Source organism: Alternaria arbusti (assembly GCF_024043155.1).
Source record: "Alternaria arbusti strain BMP 1465 chromosome Unknown scaffold_8, whole genome shotgun sequence".
In the NCBI taxonomy this organism is placed as follows: Eukaryota; Fungi; Ascomycota; class Dothideomycetes; order Pleosporales; family Pleosporaceae; genus Alternaria; species Alternaria arbusti.
Window position 1 is genome coordinate 1,509,990 of NW_026249948.1, and position 17,409 is coordinate 1,527,398.

General features: G+C 51.1%; 6 protein-coding genes across 6 annotated transcripts; 2 read left to right on the top strand and 4 right to left on the bottom strand.

The window, feature by feature from the left end:
• Positions 1-420: 420 nt before the first annotated feature.
• J4E86_006891 (uncharacterized protein) lies at positions 421-2,576 on the top strand (the record flags this gene model as incomplete). Its single annotated transcript, XM_051447413.1, has 3 exons — positions 421-701; positions 751-1,252; positions 1,305-2,576. The coding sequence occupies 3 exons, from the start codon at positions 421-423 to the stop codon at positions 2,574-2,576; spliced, it is 2,055 nt and encodes a 684-aa protein (XP_051301898.1).
• Positions 2,577-5,653: 3,077 nt separating this feature from the next.
• J4E86_006892 (uncharacterized protein) lies at positions 5,654-6,227 on the bottom strand (the record flags this gene model as incomplete). The annotated part of the gene is made up of 2 exons (XM_051447414.1): positions 5,654-6,002; positions 6,085-6,227. 2 exons carry the CDS (start codon positions 6,225-6,227, stop codon positions 5,654-5,656), a joined length of 492 nt encoding a protein of 163 aa, XP_051301899.1.
• A 1,518-nt stretch (positions 6,228-7,745) lies between these two features.
• J4E86_006893 (uncharacterized protein) lies at positions 7,746-9,155 on the top strand (the record flags this gene model as incomplete). Its single annotated transcript, XM_051447415.1, has 1 exon — positions 7,746-9,155. The coding sequence occupies one exon, from the start codon at positions 7,746-7,748 to the stop codon at positions 9,153-9,155; it is 1,410 nt and encodes a 469-aa protein (XP_051301900.1).
• Positions 9,156-9,901: 746 nt separating this feature from the next.
• On the bottom strand, positions 9,902-11,049 carry J4E86_006894 (uncharacterized protein; the record flags this gene model as incomplete). Its single annotated transcript, XM_051447416.1, has 4 exons — positions 9,902-10,116; positions 10,170-10,416; positions 10,467-10,683; positions 10,742-11,049. The coding sequence occupies 4 exons, from the start codon at positions 11,047-11,049 to the stop codon at positions 9,902-9,904; spliced, it is 987 nt and encodes a 328-aa protein (XP_051301901.1).
• Positions 11,050-13,320: 2,271 nt separating this feature from the next.
• J4E86_006895 (uncharacterized protein) lies at positions 13,321-14,838 on the bottom strand (the record flags this gene model as incomplete). The annotated part of the gene is made up of 3 exons (XM_051447417.1): positions 13,321-14,114; positions 14,166-14,392; positions 14,462-14,838. The coding sequence occupies 3 exons, from the start codon at positions 14,836-14,838 to the stop codon at positions 13,321-13,323; spliced, it is 1,398 nt and encodes a 465-aa protein (XP_051301902.1).
• Positions 14,839-15,449: 611 nt separating this feature from the next.
• Positions 15,450-16,028, bottom strand: J4E86_006896 (uncharacterized protein; the record flags this gene model as incomplete). Its single annotated transcript, XM_051447418.1, has 1 exon — positions 15,450-16,028. The coding sequence occupies one exon, from the start codon at positions 16,026-16,028 to the stop codon at positions 15,450-15,452; it is 579 nt and encodes a 192-aa protein (XP_051301903.1).
• Between the last annotated feature and the right edge of the window lie 1,381 nt (positions 16,029-17,409).

Sequence of the window (17,409 nt, forward strand, 5' to 3'; positions counted from 1 at the left end):
GACCCGCGCACCAATCACCTACGCATCTAGACCCTTCAGCTGTACGCACCACGATTACGCACCAACGGCCCGCATCTGCACCGAAGACTGCGCCTTCCTCGTACCTCACCAACAGAAAGTCCCTACCACTCGCGCCTTCCTCTCCGATTTTTGCGACTTCCTCAGCGACCGCTCTGCGCCTTCCTCTCTCATCTCCGTGGTGCCCTGGACCCTGTCCAAACAGACTTCCCAAAGCGTGCCTGCCTCCGCGATCCAGCGTTCCTCCACGTGCAGCCTCGTGCACCTTCACGCAAGACATTGAAGTCGCCAACAGTTTTATCCATGCTTCCGCGGTAAAACAGCTTCAAAATCAATTACACCCCCAGGTCGAGTCGCCGGTGCACTAGCACTTGGTAGCACACGCTGCGACCCAACTAAACCATGGACGCAACAGCACACGTCCTCCATGCCGCCGCCCAACTGGATGCCCGCGCTGGTGGCATGGGCGGCGACACTGGAACCCGTCCAGGCTCGTACAAAATTATTGGTCTCGTCCTGGCGATTGCATCGGGAGTCTTCATCGGCACGTCGTTTGTCATCAAGAAGCATGGTCTGTTACAGGCGAACAAGAAGTACAATGAAGAGGCGGGAGAAGGCTACGGGTACCTCAAGAACGCCTGGTGGTGGCTCGGCATGACCCTCATGATTGTTGGAGAAATTTGGTACAGACTGCGAGGCATCACGTCTGAACACCCTACTAATACCTGGCAGTAACCTTGTCGCATACGCTTTCACCGACGCTATCCTCGTAACCCCCATGGGTGCCCTCTCCGTCGTTATCTGCGCTATACTGTCCACTATATTCTTGAAGGAACGCTTGAGCTTTGTTGGAAAGGTGGGCTGTTTCAACTGCATCATCGGATCTGTTGTCATTGCAGTCAACGCGCCCGAGCAGTCGTCTGTGGCGCGTATTCAAGACATGAAGAAATGGGTCATTGCGCCCGGCTTTCTCAGCTATGCAGGTGTCGTCATCGTCGCATGTGTTGTCATTGCTCTCTGGCTCGGCCCAAAGTACGGAAAGAAGACCATGATGGTCTACATCACCATCTGCAGTCTGATCGGAGGGCTGAGTGTTGTCGCAACCCAGGGTCTTGGTGCTGCTGTAGTGGCGCAGGCTTCTGGCACATACGGCGGACAGTTTAAGGAATGGTTCCTCTACGTGCTGCTCGTCTTTGTTGTCGTCACATTGCTGACGGAGATCATCTACCTCAACGTAAGTCCCTCACTCTTTCTTGGCCATGTGGAGTATGCTAAGCTTTGCCCAGAAAGCTTTGAATCTGTTCAATGCTGCTTTGGTAACACCAACCTACTACGTCTTCTTCACTTCCGCGACTATCGTCACCTCGGCCGTCCTCTTCCAGGGTTTCAAAGGCACACCACTTCAGATCGTCACCGTCATCATGGGCTTCTTGCAGATTTGTTCCGGAGTCGTTCTGCTACAACTCTCCAAATCGGCAAAGGACGTTCCCGACTCAGCCGTCTTCAAGGGCGACCTCGACCAGGTGCGAACGGTCGCAGAGATGGAGGAGCCAGAATACGAGCCCCGAGCAGACACCCTCCGTGGCGGCGCAGCAATCCTCAGATCACTGTCAAAGGCCAGGTCTCACAAGGAACTCGCCGAGGCGAAGAAAATTCAAGAAGAGCACATGGAACCGATTGGTGAGGGCGAGCAGGTGGAGTTTGACGGTCTCCGAAGACGTAAAACGGTTCTCGACCCCAATCGGCCATCGACGCGCAGCGGCACCATTGTCCAAACCCGAACCATCCACCCCCCTCTTGGGATGTCACAATTCCCGACCGACGAATCCGACGACGACGACGACAACGCTAGCTTCCACCCCGGCTTCTTCCAACGACTGCGCTCCCGAGGCAAATCGACTAGTAGTCGCGGCAGCTCTCACGCTCCAGGGACTGCAGGAATGGGCATGCAGACACTCCCGTCCATCCCACAAGCAGACGGCGCATCGGACCGCGAATCAGACGCCGGATCCTACAAGCAAACTATAATGACACAAGACACATCCTACAAGCCACTCGACACGCACATACAGTTCGCCGCGCTCCCCGATCCGCAATATCGTCACAGCCGTACCGATTCAAACGACTCCCTCGCTCCCCCACGTCCAAACCCTCACATCGCCAAACGTCAATTCTCTTTCCAAAACGTCTTCTCCCGGCACCGCTCAGAGTCCACAGGCGAAGCGTCAAGTAGCAAAGTGCGTCCGACTAGTAGGCATAGTCGAAAGAGCAGCAGAGAGGGCAAAGCAGCTGCTACTGCTACCGAGGAAGAGAGACTGGGCCTTGTCAAGGGCGATTCAACAAATCTCCTCCCTATAGCAAGCCGTGATGATGATGAGCTGGCTGGTCCACCAGGTTACTCAGATGACTGGGATATGCCACGGACGTCTAGTCCAGGGTTTGAGCCGGAGAGAGTGCAAAACAGACCGGCGATAAGAAGGGTGGATACGGATGGCTCGGAACTTAGTCCAAGGGATCCTAAGGAGTTTGAGAAGGGGGGTGGGGGGACATACTTATAGCGGTTAGGATGATGACTTTTTCCGTCAGTCCTTCGCGTTGTATCTCCTATTTGACTTCTTGAATGTCGTTTTGCATAGTTTAGTGGCTTCTTTGTTGGGCGCTGTTGGTATATATTGAGCGTCGGCGCTTTCTGTAGTGTGAACTGGCGCGACACGGCTGGTGGATATCCTGCTGGTTCACGTCGTGAAAGACGGGTTTTGACGTTAATGAGTACTTTCATGTACACGAATATGTCTCGACTGTTGGGTGAGTGTATACGTAGATAGCAGAAGGAACACGACTGAGATACATGGTCGTGCAATATATATACATCATGATGATCACCACCACCACTTTTGACCACAGGAAGTCTTGCAGTGTCCGAGCGTTCGGCGCTTGGGCACGGGTATATAAGCTCCTCTCGACTTCCTTCTTTCCGGTCATCATCCAAAATTCATTTCCTCCTTTACCAAAAGACCAGACGGCGACAATCATGTCTGCGGGCACTCTGCTCCTTCCTTTCAAAATACCCAAAGTCAATCTCATGTTCTGTTGGCGACTTCCTGATGTCTTGCTCCAAAAAACCAAATCAGATGATTAGCTGGAGCATACACCAAAAAATCCGTAGAAAGAGTATCATGACTTTCCCGCCGGCTCTGGTCTTTTCTCTAAAGTTACGACTCCACTATTCTATTTGCCTGGCGCTGTGCTCGCACGAAAAGCTACAAATTCACAGTCATGTTCTGCATCTCTAGGAACCTTGCAACCTCGATCTCGAAAGCGGATTTCACATTCTCAAAAGTGCGTTTCCCAATGCGATGGTGTTTTTGGAAGTGGGCTCGAACTGTGCCTTGGCTACTACTCTCGATCAATTTACAAATCGAGGGTGGATGTTGTGTATGGGCAGTGGGTCGTGCTCGGGCATAAATACCTGCTCGCGCCTTCCGTCTTTCTTCTTCTTCATCCACACATCCCTGTGTTATGACCAAAATTCGAATCATTTTCTCGAATGTCTGAGCACTCTTCCTCTTTTCCAAAATTTCGATACCGCTGAGACATGTCTGCGCTGCTGTGCTCTTCTCAAAAACGAAGGGCTATTGGCGATGATTGGAAACTCTCGCTGAGACAAAACATGATGTACAAAGAGCTGTGTGCCGGCGCTCTTTGCACACTTTTCAAAGTTACATCTCGTAGCTGGGATTTTAAACGTCACTCCAAAAACTTGCTCCGAAGCGTACATGGTCCGCTTCGAGAGTTCGGCGGTCCTATCTCTTGAACGACAAGGTCCCACGTCTTTCTCTCATTCTCAGAAAAGCGATGAGTCCAGCTACATGTGTTCGAGTGCGATATCACAGCCTTGATCATTTGGAACCCCTCTTCCTTCCTTATCCGCTCGATGGAGCTATTGTACCAAAATTCGCATGTGGAGAAAAAATGTTTCCTGTGCTGTTGAGAGTTCTCGAAAATGGAATACCAAAACACAGAAACTGGATATCCATGACCGTCCTTCGTTTCTCTCCCCTCTTCTTAATTGCGGAGATTGAAAGCAACGATGTGTCTTCCGATGCTGGGGCTGTATATAACCCCTCATCTGTCCGCCCTTCTCCTTCCTTCCTTGTCCACCCCCGACTTCATTTTATCAAAACAATTATAGGGACTGGACATGCTTACCGCGCTGCGCCCAGTTCAATCCGCTCAAAGACCAAAAGGGTTTTCATCAATCCGAATGGCTGTGCCCCCTCCCTCTCTTCTATCCTCAATGCAAATCCCAAAAAGCGTTCCCCGCTTACGCATGCGATGTCTCCAATAACAGCACGATCCAAAACCGGGTTCCGATTCGATTTGGGGGATAAAGGGCGCGTTATCGTCTTGTTCTTTCGCGGTATTCTTGATGGTGGTGGCTGATTGCAGAGCAAAGGCGGTTTTGCTTTTCCCCACTCATGTGTGCCTACGTCAGCGATCAGGTGCATATGCGCGAAGCCGCGGCTTATCGTAACGCGCAGTCATCGAGACATCGCCCAGGTGGGAGGTTTGAGTGGCGGTTTGGGTATCTAAGAAGACAGCGACAGGCATGAAGTCAAGCTGCCGAGGTAGCCTAGCCAGCGGTACGAGATGCGCGCGGTGTGATGACTTAGCTTGGTTGGTTAGACTCTTCTAAGGTTGTCGCCCAACATGGTCATCCTAGCATGACGCATCTTTACAAACCTAAATCATCGAGTATCCGCTACCAGTAGACGAGCATGTGTGCATCAACCCCGCCACCTGCCCGCTTCATGCTAGCCTGTTGGGATCAGTCTGACATGTACATGTCAAGTACCACCGCACAGCAACCCCACCGCCGTAACACCATCAACATTCTCCTCCTCTGATCATCTAACTTATCTGCAATGTCCGCCCTTGCCGCCCAGAAAGCAACGGCCAAAGCTGTCATTGATGGATACAACGCATGGAGCATGGACAAGATAATGGCCTATCGAACGGAAGACTGTACACAACAAGTCCTCCCTGCGTCTCTTGGCCGGCCAGTCATGAACAATACCCAGTATCGCGAACGCTTCAGTCAGATGATTCCACATTTCAGGAACTTCAAGGTAGCAAGGATTGTTCCTCTTAGGAGTCTAAGCGACTGACATCGTATTAGGTCACCGTTCACACAGAAGTGCATGATGTAGATGCGCATACATGTATTATGCATGCGACGAGTACAGCAGACAGTGACATTGGACCGTATGCGAACGAATACGCGCTCATCTTGCATTTCACGGAGGACGGGAAGCAAGTTACCAAGTTTTTGGAATTTGTCGATTCGGCTTTCTCCAACAAGTTCTTCAAGGAGCTGAGAGATGCAGGGCTTGGACCGCAGTAGATATGCGGAAATGCGATTCAAGAGAGACTTAGAGCTATGATGCATACGAGCCGAAATAAATACATGACAAAGAAGCATGATGCACCGGCATATTTTGTCCTTCATCAGAACACTAGAAGCGAAATAGAACTAGATTGCGATATCGACGAAGAGCATGAGTGCGCTCAGTGACTTTGCAATCCATTTTACTACGCTCAACCTTCTTCACCTCCCTTATCCCCTCCATCCATCCTACCGCTTCACCTCGAAGTCACCTCCAGGCTTCCCCGGCGAATGTACCTGCTCATGGTTGTCAAACTCCTTGCCCGAGAACTTGCCCTCGCGAACTTTGTTCTGGTTCTTGTGCGCGGCGATGCTATGTTTGGTGACGCTGTCGCCGTGGCGGTCTTCTACGGGCTTGGGGACGTCGGAGGCGTACTCGGATTCGTGGCGATGCCCTGGTCGGCTGGTATCGTGTGACGCCGAAGGAGGTGGAGAGGATTTAGAGGTTGATTGCGCGGAGGAGGTGGAGGCGGATGACGTGGATGGGGTGGTGGTGTAGTAGAGGGCTGCAGCGCCGGCGGCCGCGGTGGTGGTGAGCCTAGCGGAGTCAGTATGGCGTGTCCAGTTGGTATGGGGACGCAATTCGCAATGCGCATAGAGTTGGAATCGCAACTACTCACCATGTCAATCGCGACGATGTCTTCAGCGTTTCCTTGGTGCGCTGCTCATGGTCTGTCGCATAAGGCCTCCTTGCTGCTGGGCACCTGGCCTGGCATGGCACGCGAGACAGAGCTCGCAGTGAGGTCGCCTTGGTGGTAAACATTGTCGCTGTGAAAGATAGTGAAGTGTCAGCGGCCAGTCCCAGCCTTGAATATGTATGCGCCATCTGCCCAGGTGTTGATGGCTGACCCCAAGCCACGCTACGTCATCGGCTGTTTACGCGCCTTGGAAACGTGGACGCGCCTGCGCACGTGCCTACGCATGCTACGCCACGAGGCTCCTGAAGCAGAGGAAGGTACCTGGATCTTGGCTATTGCTCCTCCGCTCCACTACCACCATTACCACTGCTACTGCTGCGTCTATTCCGCTCCACAGCATCAAGCTGGTCCCATCCTCGGCATGCGTCACTATCACAGCTATACGTCGGTAGCGCCCTGCGCCTTGCTGCAGCGAGTCTCCAAGGTCCGACGACGATGCAGGCTTGGACAGACTGCATCATGTCTACAGACCCACCTTCTGAGCACATCCTAGTGCTGGTCTTCTCTCCTGCGACCGCAGCCCTCTTATGCCGCTTCTCATGCCGTCCTCGCCGCCGTTCTGCTCTCAGCGCCAACGCAATAGCTTCATATACCACCAAATCACCCATTCCTTCACATACGACCATAGGACAATGAGAATTAGGCTTCCCGTCCGCTCAGCCATATACAAGCATTGTACCGGCGGATTAGTAGTTAGGTGGGTGACCACTAGCGAATCCCCGCTGTTGTATGTTTTTGCACATCCTTCTTTTTTGCCCTTTTTTTGCCCATGCTACGGCAGTAATCCAGAGCAGACGAGCGGCCTCCGATTTGTATACCATCATGCTTTGGTAGACAAGAAGAACCGCGAATTCAAGCACCCGAAGCCGAACCCGCAGCGATACGAGCCCACACCTAAGCCATTTCGAACCTCCCGAAGTCTATACCTCCAGCTATGGGCATCCATCCGCTGGCTATGATACTTTTGTCGTTAGATTAGGCCACTGTTCCTCAGGGAATCGATAGCAAGAATCTCAGAACCAACAGTAAGGCCTTGCCTTTTCGTGTGCTGGAGATGGTGCTGAATAGGTACAGTATTCTGGAGAATCGCGAGATGACGAAGCTCAGACCGCAAGGCCTCATGCTATTGCGCTTGCTTTCAGGCTGAGTAGGTACCTGTACGTCCGTAAGCTTGCCACATGTACTGCTTGGCAGGATGGCAGTTTCAAGCTAGAATATCATAGTGTGGCTCCGTTACTTACGTCCGTAAGCTATTTCTCGGGAGCTTTCGACCGACCGGAGCAACTTTGTCACAACAACAGGCTCGGCCGCAATGTACAGGAGCATCCAAGGACAAGTCAAGTTATCATGGACTACGGTTAATATCGACAGCGAAATAATGATGCCGAAGGAGCGGTATGTTGAACCCTATTGAAGAATCCAGTACACGCGTTCCGGTCGGGCAAGGTATGTGCCTAGGTATATGAATCTGCTTTCTCTTCTCTCTTCTTGCTATACCAAACTTCCATCTCTTCGTCTCGAACATACCAGCAATCTCCTGAAAGACTCCCTCAACCTGCATACCTACCTCAGAACCGATCAACATGACCGAGACTATATCCGCCGACTACCTCGTCATCGGCGCGGGCGCTACGGGAATGGCCTTCGTTGATTCCCTGATTGCCGCTAAGAAGGAGATCACGGTGGCCATTGTCGATCGCTATTCGCGCCCGGGAGGTCATTGGACAGTTGCCTACCCCTTTGTCACCCTTCACCAACCATCCTTCGTCTACGGTGTCAACTCTCGACATCTCGGAGATGGCAAAATCGATCAAGTTGGATTCAACAAAGGCCTTACCGAGGTGGCATCGGGCGACGAGGTTGTTGCCTATTACACCAAGGTCCTGAACAATACTCTCCTTCCTTCCGGTCGCGTTACCTATTACCCACTGCACAACTACACTGGCGATGGAGAGTTTCAATCGATTGTCACGGGAAAAACCATCCGGGTTGGACCGAACACTCGTATTGTAAACGCCACATACGTGAAGATCACAGTCCCCTCTATGGCTCCACCTTCGTATGAAGTTTCAGACAAAGTCAATCTTGTCACGCCCAACACTCTAGCAACACTGAACCGACCGTACGGCGCCTATACAATCGTCGGGGCCGGGAAGACTGGAATGGACGCATGCTCGTTTCTCTTAACTCAAGGCATTGACCCGAAGAACATTTCTTGGATCATGCCGCGCGACTCCTGGTTCTTGGAACGCGCTACACTTCAACCTCCGGAGACCACGCCCAACCCCGAACAACTGCTGGAAGAAAAGGGCGCTGCCATCATGGGGTCCAAAACATCTCAAGAGATGTTCCACCGCATGGAGGAATTCGGGCATGCTCACCGTCTGGACAAGAGCATCGAGCCTACCATGTTTAGGCACGCGATTGTCACCAAGGCGGAGTTTGACGAGGTGAAGAAAGTCACGAACATCATACGCCAGGGACGAGTCAAACGCATTGACCCAGACAAGGTCACTTTAGAGAAGGGCACATACACTCCTGTGCCTGACACTCTCTTCATCGACTGCGCTGCGGCTGCTTTAGGAAACGTGCCACCTATTCCCGTCTTCAATGGCAGAAACATCACGATCCAGAACATCAAGTTCTTCCAGCCCACGTTCAGCGCCGCTCTCGTTGGACACGTCGAAGGCAGCTACGACGACGAAAAATTCAAGAACTATCTTTGCGACCCTTTTCCGTACACTCGCATACCGGCGGAATATGCCACGACCCTTCTGGCTTCTATGAGGAACAGACTCAAGTGGATGGCGGAGCCCAAGGTGAGTGAATGGTGTGAAAAGTCTCGTCTTGACTTTCCCATCATGGGTATACCGCCGAGGGATCCCGAGAAGGCCGCAGCTTTCAATGCTGGTATTGAGCAGCGGGTGAGGGGTCTCTGTGATCACTTGGAAGTGATGGCCAAGAATGATGCCGCAAGTGTAGCTGTAGCCTAGTTGTGGTTCAGAATCCTCTTTGAGGCAATTCTTCTTGTGGATCGATCTGTTTTTGGAATTAGTTACGCATCCGTGTTCGAAATCAATCTATCCTATCGAAACGCTTCGCTGTACCTATGTCTTGGCTTGCATCGCCGCGTAGCCTCGTGGTAATCAGTCACTGTCGGTCCATATAGTCGTGAATGAACCGTAATCATAACCTACCCTTGTTGCTGGATTAAATTGTCTTCATAAGTCGACACCTGTGGGTACAGTTGATACCTTACGGGCTGACTCCTTTCGCATCGCGTCTCTTCATGATGGACAGATCACATGCTGTTTTAACATTAGGGTAATCTATAGTCGCAATCTTTCCATCTTGTCAGCAACGGTTTGAACATGGTAATCATCGCAGTAGGACTGCTCCAGTACATAAGTTATTCTGCAAACATGCTACTCTCGCCATCAATCCCTTTGACACGAATTGAAGTGCGGTGCCATATGGGGGCTATTGAGTTTGTGAATACGGCGATGACGCACAGCGACTGAGCTGCCAATCTTGTAAAACTCATAGCAACCCGAACGCAAAGAGTCTCTCGTATGATGAAGACCGCAGGTATATGTGCTCGTAGAGAGGAAAAGAGTGATCACCAAACAATCTCTTTCCATTACAACAAGCAATATGGCTACAACATCTCGAAAAAGAAGGAGAAGAGGAGCAAATCACCCCAGCCTTTCGCAGATCCCGTTGCTACCTTGGTATCCATCTATTGAAGACCCTGAACGAAGTCGTAGAGTAGCTCATTGACTTCATCAGCCTGCTCAATATGAACAAAATGGCCAGCATCAACAGTTTTAATCTGCATTCTCGGAGTGTATGGCAGCATAGAACGTAGCTGCTCCGCCGGAATACCGACTGCATCCCTCTCCGCCGCGATGAACAGACTAGGCTGCTCAATGACTCCGGACATCGATCGAATCTCTACGCTGCATTAGATCATGTCAAACAAAGTGAGCATTTGGGATGCGTCATACCGTCCTCATCAGCGGAGTTGATACCCCGCAAGAAAGATTTGTACCATCTCAGACCTGCCTCAAGACCTCCCTGTGCGCGAGTGATGGTTTTCCATTGCTCTCGAGTCGAGTTGGTGATGAAGTCATTGCCAAATTCCGCTCTTCTATCAGCTGATAGCCATTTCTGAAGGGCACCAATCGTGTTGAAGTTCTCCACCATTACTTTTGGTGTGTCGGACGAGAACATGAGGGAGTATGCAGAATCCAACTGTACTGTTGTAAGCTTATGTCCATGCTCATTCATATTGTTGAGCTTACATGTGCATCCAAGAGAACGTGCGCGTCTGGTTGATCAAAGTAGTACCAGTACCCGAGAATGGGGTATCCGAATGTTGCCTGTGACATGTTGTTGTATGCCTCCACGAAGGTTTGGTTGAAGTCTGTGCCGGGGCCGTAGTAGCCGATATCTAAGAATGCAAGAGCTGAGAGGTAGTGAGGATGGTACGCGTGAAAGCGGGAAAGTAGAAAAGATCCACTAAGGCACGTTAGTCTAGCGGTCTAGAAACGAGACAACATGTGGCTATTGGACTTACAGGTCATGCGAGACTGCGACCACCTTGTCGAGACCTTCGCAGTCGAGCAGTTCAGCAATCTCAGATGCCATTTTCTTCAGACTATAAGCTTCCAGTTCGACGGGCTTGTCTGTACCACCGGTGCCGAGAAGGTCTGGGGCTATGATGCCGTAGCCGCGCCTTGTAAAGTATTCGATCTGGTTGACCCAACTGTACGAAGTCTCTGGGAAGCCATGAAGGAACAAGAGGTACGGTTTTTCCTTGTCGAACGGGGGGTTTATGGCGTAGCGGTATGTCGTTCCCGAAACGGGGAGTTTGACGTTCTTCATCATGCGCACATAGCTGGTGTTTGCGACATCCGACTGGTGCAAATCAGCGTCTTAGTACCATTTGAGGAAGCTCGACTCCGATAAACCTACGGTATCAAGACCTATGTTGAACTGGCATGTCGAGTTCTGATCAGATGTGAGCATTATTCTTCCAACAACGCATTGCTTTGAACCCGTACCTCTGCTATCGCCCCGGACGCGAGTGTCAGGCTGCTCATCAGGAGAAGAACTTTTAGAGCAGAAATCATAGACGTAGTCGAGATGATAGAAGCTGTGTCTGATTCTGGAAAGCGTTGTCGTGGCGGAACCGAGTGTTGGTAAGTAACGTTTCTACAAAAGCAACCAGCTTATATGAGCCTCAAGTTGGTGCGCAAGGACTGTTACTACTGTTGATAGATTGGTATCATGTTGGCGACGCGTTTTTCTCGGAAAACTATTACCCCGTCCGTGTTCGGCACGAGTGTTGTTACGGCCGAGTGCTACTCAGGTCTCTCCGACAACTTCTCTATACCTATGCTAGGCTTAGTTTAACCTACGTACTCGTTCATGCTGCTGTACTCAGTCACAGCTATATTGGGCCATGAATGGAAGATCTGAAGTGGAACTGACAGCGTGCCACAAGAAAACGGAGATAGCTGACGTGGTTGCACCGCACCTGGGCATACAAGAAAGATGTTGAACAGCTCCGCAGACTACATAACGATAGAATATGCAAAGTAGATGCGTCGACGTCGATTGAGACTCTACACTGTTCAATCTCTTCTTGTTGATGTGGTTGTTGCTTCATGGTCGCTGTCAGCCAGGGCCATACAGGGCGCGAGGCTAAGCAACGACCGGCGCTCACAGCTGCCCCGCCTGAACCGTCTGCGCCTGACCCGTCTGCGCCTGACCCGTCTGCGTTAGCCTCGTGCACCCTTAGCTCAACCTTTCAAGCTGTATGAATATATCAACTTTGCTATGATACTTGGTTAGCGGCGAATTTGAGTCACCATTTTTGGGTCGCAATGGTAGTAAGAGCTTCAAGGCTGACGCCAAGGTGTTGTCGTTTTCACGTGCTGCCGTCTCGGTCTTTTACCACAGCTCCGCCCTTTAACCGTAGCTTCCACCGCTCCACCGCTCCACCTATCAGCCTCATCGTCAATCCTGTCAATTATTGCGCAATGATGCCAATTCGCAGGCCCTGCTACGCAATGATAGTCAAATCCGACATGTAGTACGCTGGGGTAAGATCGTGTTGAGAAGCGGGATATATAAAGGAGCGAGACACTTTCATAGCTTCATCTCGAATTCCCGCTGGAATGTGAGAACCTTCGGCAGCACAGGAAGGAATTCGCCCGTATCGCTAGCATACCTGCAACGCATCTAGACTAGCGTTTCTCAAGTAAAGCCGAAGTGGCCTCCAGCTATTTATTCACCTTGATTCCCCTTCATCACCAGACTCGTCCATACCTAAAAATCATCATCTCTTAGAATCGATACCGCATCCAATCCTCGATCTGCGCCTACAATGCCGCTCCTCGCCTCTATTACCGTCTTTCTACTAGCCGCGCTCCATATCTACATCATGGCCTTGGAGATGTTCCTCTGGACCTCACCAGCAGGGTTGAAAGCGTTTGCACTCAAGCCTGACTTTGCGGCCAAAACCAAGACCATGGCCGCCAACCAAGGCCTCTACAATGGATTTCTGGCAGCTGGCCTCTTGTGGTCTCTGGTCCACCCCAGCGCCGTGTTTGCGGCTCAGATCGCTCTGTTCTTCGCGGGTTGTGTATTTGTGGCCGGTGTTTATGGAGGGTGGACGGCAAATACCAAGATTTTCTTTATCCAGGGTCTCCCTGGAGCTCTGTGTCTTGCTGCGGTAGTCTTTGCGTAGGCGATCTTCCCCAAGCTATGCCTATCAACAAGTCTAAGACTCAATAAATTAAGTGATACGTCTAGCTGTGTTATGTGCTTATCTGTGAGGTACACTGCTACATTACGAGGACCAAGCTAGCACAGTTCAGCATCTTTTTGTCTGAGTACTCTTCTAGCCTGAGTGTATATCGCGACCTCGGACCGACATGAAGGGAAGGAGTCAACCACCACTCCGTGGATTGACGGTCATGTTGGAACGGCTGGCCATGATGCTAACACGCAAAGGGGAAGAACACTACGCGAACGAACATGACAGATCTCTAGAGAGCTACGGTATATTGCCGTGCATAACAGATGTGAAGGTATTTTCTATCGTCATGTAATCTAGTGTATGCTATGAGAGCCGCAATGAAGCCGAGATCAGTTCCACTTCAGCGCACCAAACGTCATTACCTTGTTTCCAATATCGTGTACCGCTAGCACATTCCTGTGAAAGTTGGCTCCGAGGATATACGGCAGGTCGCCACCCCAGGGCGGAGTAGATGGTTCCATGAAACCGACTATGCATGTCTGCTTCTCCTCGTCGATTACGCCTAGAGTGCCGTCGACGAGAACGTCTGATGAGGCGTAGGGAAGGTCCGTTCCGTTGATGCGAATGGCGACAGAAGGTGGTTTCGCATTGCACGAAGCCACCCAGAGCCCGTCATCCTCACTGAAGGAAGCTGGGGGGTCGAAGGCTGCAGCGATTGTCTCTACAAGGGCCTTCGGGATCATGGTGTAAGCGGTGCCGGTGTCCAGGATCGTGAATCGTTCTTGGCTGTCGCCGTAATGGGTGCCCGCGGAGGTACCTGGTGCCCAGGCGATGAACTTCCCGTTGACCACAAACCCGTCAGGTCGGATGACATAGTGGACATACTCGTTCTCCAGCTGGTAATGATCAAAAGTCTCTTTGAGGATAGGCGTGGTAGCGTAGGCACCCGTGAGCGGCAACGACGATGACGATGGCGCTCCTCCTATCGTAAGGAAGCCCGTAGCTGACAAGTCCGCGTCGTCTTTGCCCCTCTTGCCGAGTACGACCGAGAAGATGGGCTTTGCCACCAAGCCTTGGTCATAGGCGGTCTCCAGCCATGGTTTGACGAATATGGGCTTTTTTCCGCCGTCTTGGGACGGGTCTGCACCCTCAAAGATGGCGGTGGTGGCACCGAGTCCCCAGCCTAGTCACTCTCGTTAGCAAACACTCAAAGCAGACAACATGCCTCACGTACCCATAAGTCCACTAGTCAGATTGCCTGCGCTCAGCCAGTAGGTCCTGCTAACGAACGACATCTTCTGATTCTTGACGGTCACACCTCCAAAGCCAACGTCTTCAAGACCCACAATGCCAGTCGCAAATTCCCCTCCACCATATGTCACGTTGAAGTTCTGGTCCGCGATTTGGCCACCAGTAAAGCTTTTGGGGCCGAATTTTGGAAATCCGCAAGTGGGCTGAGATCTACAATGAGGAACGTTCAATATCAGATTCAAGGTACCAGACGAGAGTTGGGTAATGCGTTGGACTTACTGTTGCGTGCCGTTTACGTCTACACATACGAAATCGGCCTTTGGTACCCAAAAACTGCTGCTTCCAGTGTCGATCAAAACTTGGAGCGTCTCCGTGCCAATGGTCACGTCAATCGCGTATTGCGCTCCGTCATAGATGGTGCGTAATGGCCCACCGCTTTGGCGTTTCGCGAGTTGTCTGCCAGCGCCGGAACGCAGCTTGAGGGGAATGGTTGAGTCGACGACCGGTATACCACGCTCTTGGAGTGCTAGAGAATGACGATCGGATAGAGCAGCTACATCGCGATGCGATAGCGGGTGTGCTGGCGAGCTGTACGCCAAGGCAGAAAGGAATGCGACTGCCGCAAAAGCTACCTGTTGGTTTTTGCGCGTCTGCATTGTTGGGTCTGGCGATGATTCTGGGGTTTACAATGTAATGTGTAAAACAAACTTTACGAAGAAGAGCGAGCGAACGGGAGGAGGAAGTAGTACAACCTCCCCCCTGGCTCGGTGTGTAAGCTTGGAAACGGTCCGTAGACAATACCGAAGAGAGACTTAATCTTACCGCCGGTGAGCACGGTCGACATAACACCGAGATTAGCGCCGTGACGCCATCATTCGTATTGGCTGATACGAATAGAAAACCACGAAAGAGAGATGGGCCGAACATGGTATGTATTGTTCGATTTTGAGGCTCGAATCTGCGTCCGCTCAGCCCTATACAAGCATTGCCCTGAGGGCGCTATTGTATGTTTTGCTTTTGCTTCTTGTTTCTCTCTTTTTGCTCATCATCACAACACCTTCGGAGTTCTCACGAATGCGATGCGCTACACAACATGCCGCTTTACGGAGGGTAACGCGATTCGATTTTAACCGAAGTGACTTCTGTGTACGTCACCGTCACCGTCAGAGCTAAACCATCAGCATTGCAAGTGTCCAGATAACCTTAATCAGTGCAAACCCGTCACTTTTCTTCCCTCCGTAGCTTCCTAGAGCACAAATGCTCCCAACTACTGTTCTGCGTTCTTCCTAAATGGTATCACTTCGTCGACCGTGCCGAAGCCGGCTCTTCGCGCTACAGAATCGCTGTTCTCGAACCGCTCTGTTCTGGACGAAATTCGTACACCTGACTGCGAGCTATCATCGTTCTGCACATCGACAAGCCCATCACGCCCGCTCAGAAGCGTGTCAGTCTCCTTAACTTCATCCCCACCAACGTCAACGAGTTCTCCAAACCTAACCTCCATCCCACGCAGCTCTTCCGAAACATTCTCGTATCCGCCCAGCGTACCCGAGCCCCTCGTAACCACCGCTTCAAGTGAACCGCGTCCAGTAGTCGTCATCAGAAGCTGCATGAAACCTCCACTGATAGCCGAAACGCCTCGGTTCTGGACGTAGAGAGCTACGAGTCCTAGTACTATGATCGGTATGGCGAGTGCAAGTGAGAGACCGTATGGGAGGAAGAAGGCGAGCTTGTTCTCATAGCGATAGATATTGAAGGTGCGGGTCTCTGTTCCATTGACGATGTCGAAGCGCTGGTTTAGGGCCAGTGCGGAGATTGTGGTGTTGATGAGGAGCTCGTTGGCCATGTCGGGATCAAATGCTGGGCAGTCATAAACATAACCGATGTCATGGAGCCGTTGCTCAAAGACACCGAAGGGCCAGAATTCATGCCATAAATTGGGACTCTCCGTCATCCGCATGGGCACCGCTTCGAGCACACACGTTTCCACCACACTACCATTTCCAATTGTATATGGTTTCGTATCACTCGACTTGCTGGGGTAATCAAATCGGAGGACTTGATTATTGTTTCCAGACTGGTTAAATTCTTTCGCAAAGTTCTGATATATCAACACAGCGTCGGAAAGCTGTAACCATCGCTCAAAAGTTCCGTTAAAGCTTCCAAAATCGCTAGTGTAATCTGGGATGAATTCCTCGTCTTTGAAAGCCCAAGAGACATGTTGTGTTCCCCCAGAGTGTGAGATGGTGACGTAGTATTTCCGTATTTTTGGACGACATACAGTTTCGGTGATAGGGACAATGATGTGCATCCCAGAGCCGGGAAAGTCGACGTCCTGGCCAAGTTCTGATGGCGAGCCATTGATATTGGGGTGCCATTTGTTTTTGTCTAAGCACGGCCAATACTGCGGCGTATCCTGGCGGTGAACCACGCGTAAAGCGATCGATGTGTTTCCAGGGAAGGGGCCTTCCCCCACGATGTTCTTCAACTCGCAGTCGGGTTCATTATATTCTATCCGATAAGTGGGGTCTTGCTCATTCAATTGCAAGATTGTACTTACAATGGAGCGGTTCGTAGTCTCGCAATCTAAGGTAGTTCCCCAGAAATCCAGTCCATATGAGCTGTTCTCTTTACTTGACTGCTTCAACCTTGAAATTTCGCCTACAATCAGGTTTGAGCGTATGATATAAGCCAAGTCAGGGTTGATTCGGTCAGCGAATGTAGTACAAGTTGCTCGCAGCGACGCATTCTCTGCAAGGTCCGGGGAAAAAGACTTCTGGCAGTCGTGAGTTGAACAACCATACTCGCAACCAATCCTGGCTATAACATTGTCGTCCACAATGTCTTGGAGGGTTCTGTGATGGAAGACGGACACATTGAAGCTTTGATCGATTGAGGAAAGTTGTAGTCCGACGACTAGAGTACCCGGAGGATATAGCGTTGCAATGGGTACAAGCCAGCAAAACATAGCTACGGCGACAAGCATTGGCGTTCTGAAGTACAAGTGGTAGTTGAGAAGCCGGAGCGGGTTTGTTTGCATTTGGAAAAGATCTTCGATTAGGCTGATCTGCATATCATGAGCTTCCGTTCCGCTAGCTAGAATGAGAAGCATAGTACCTTGAGAGCACGCTTCCTGAAAGTCGCCCAAAGGTATTGTGTATAGCATGTTGTAATGCTTGCTACAAGTGCAGCACGAAACGCGGTAACTAGCACTAGCGATACCGTAG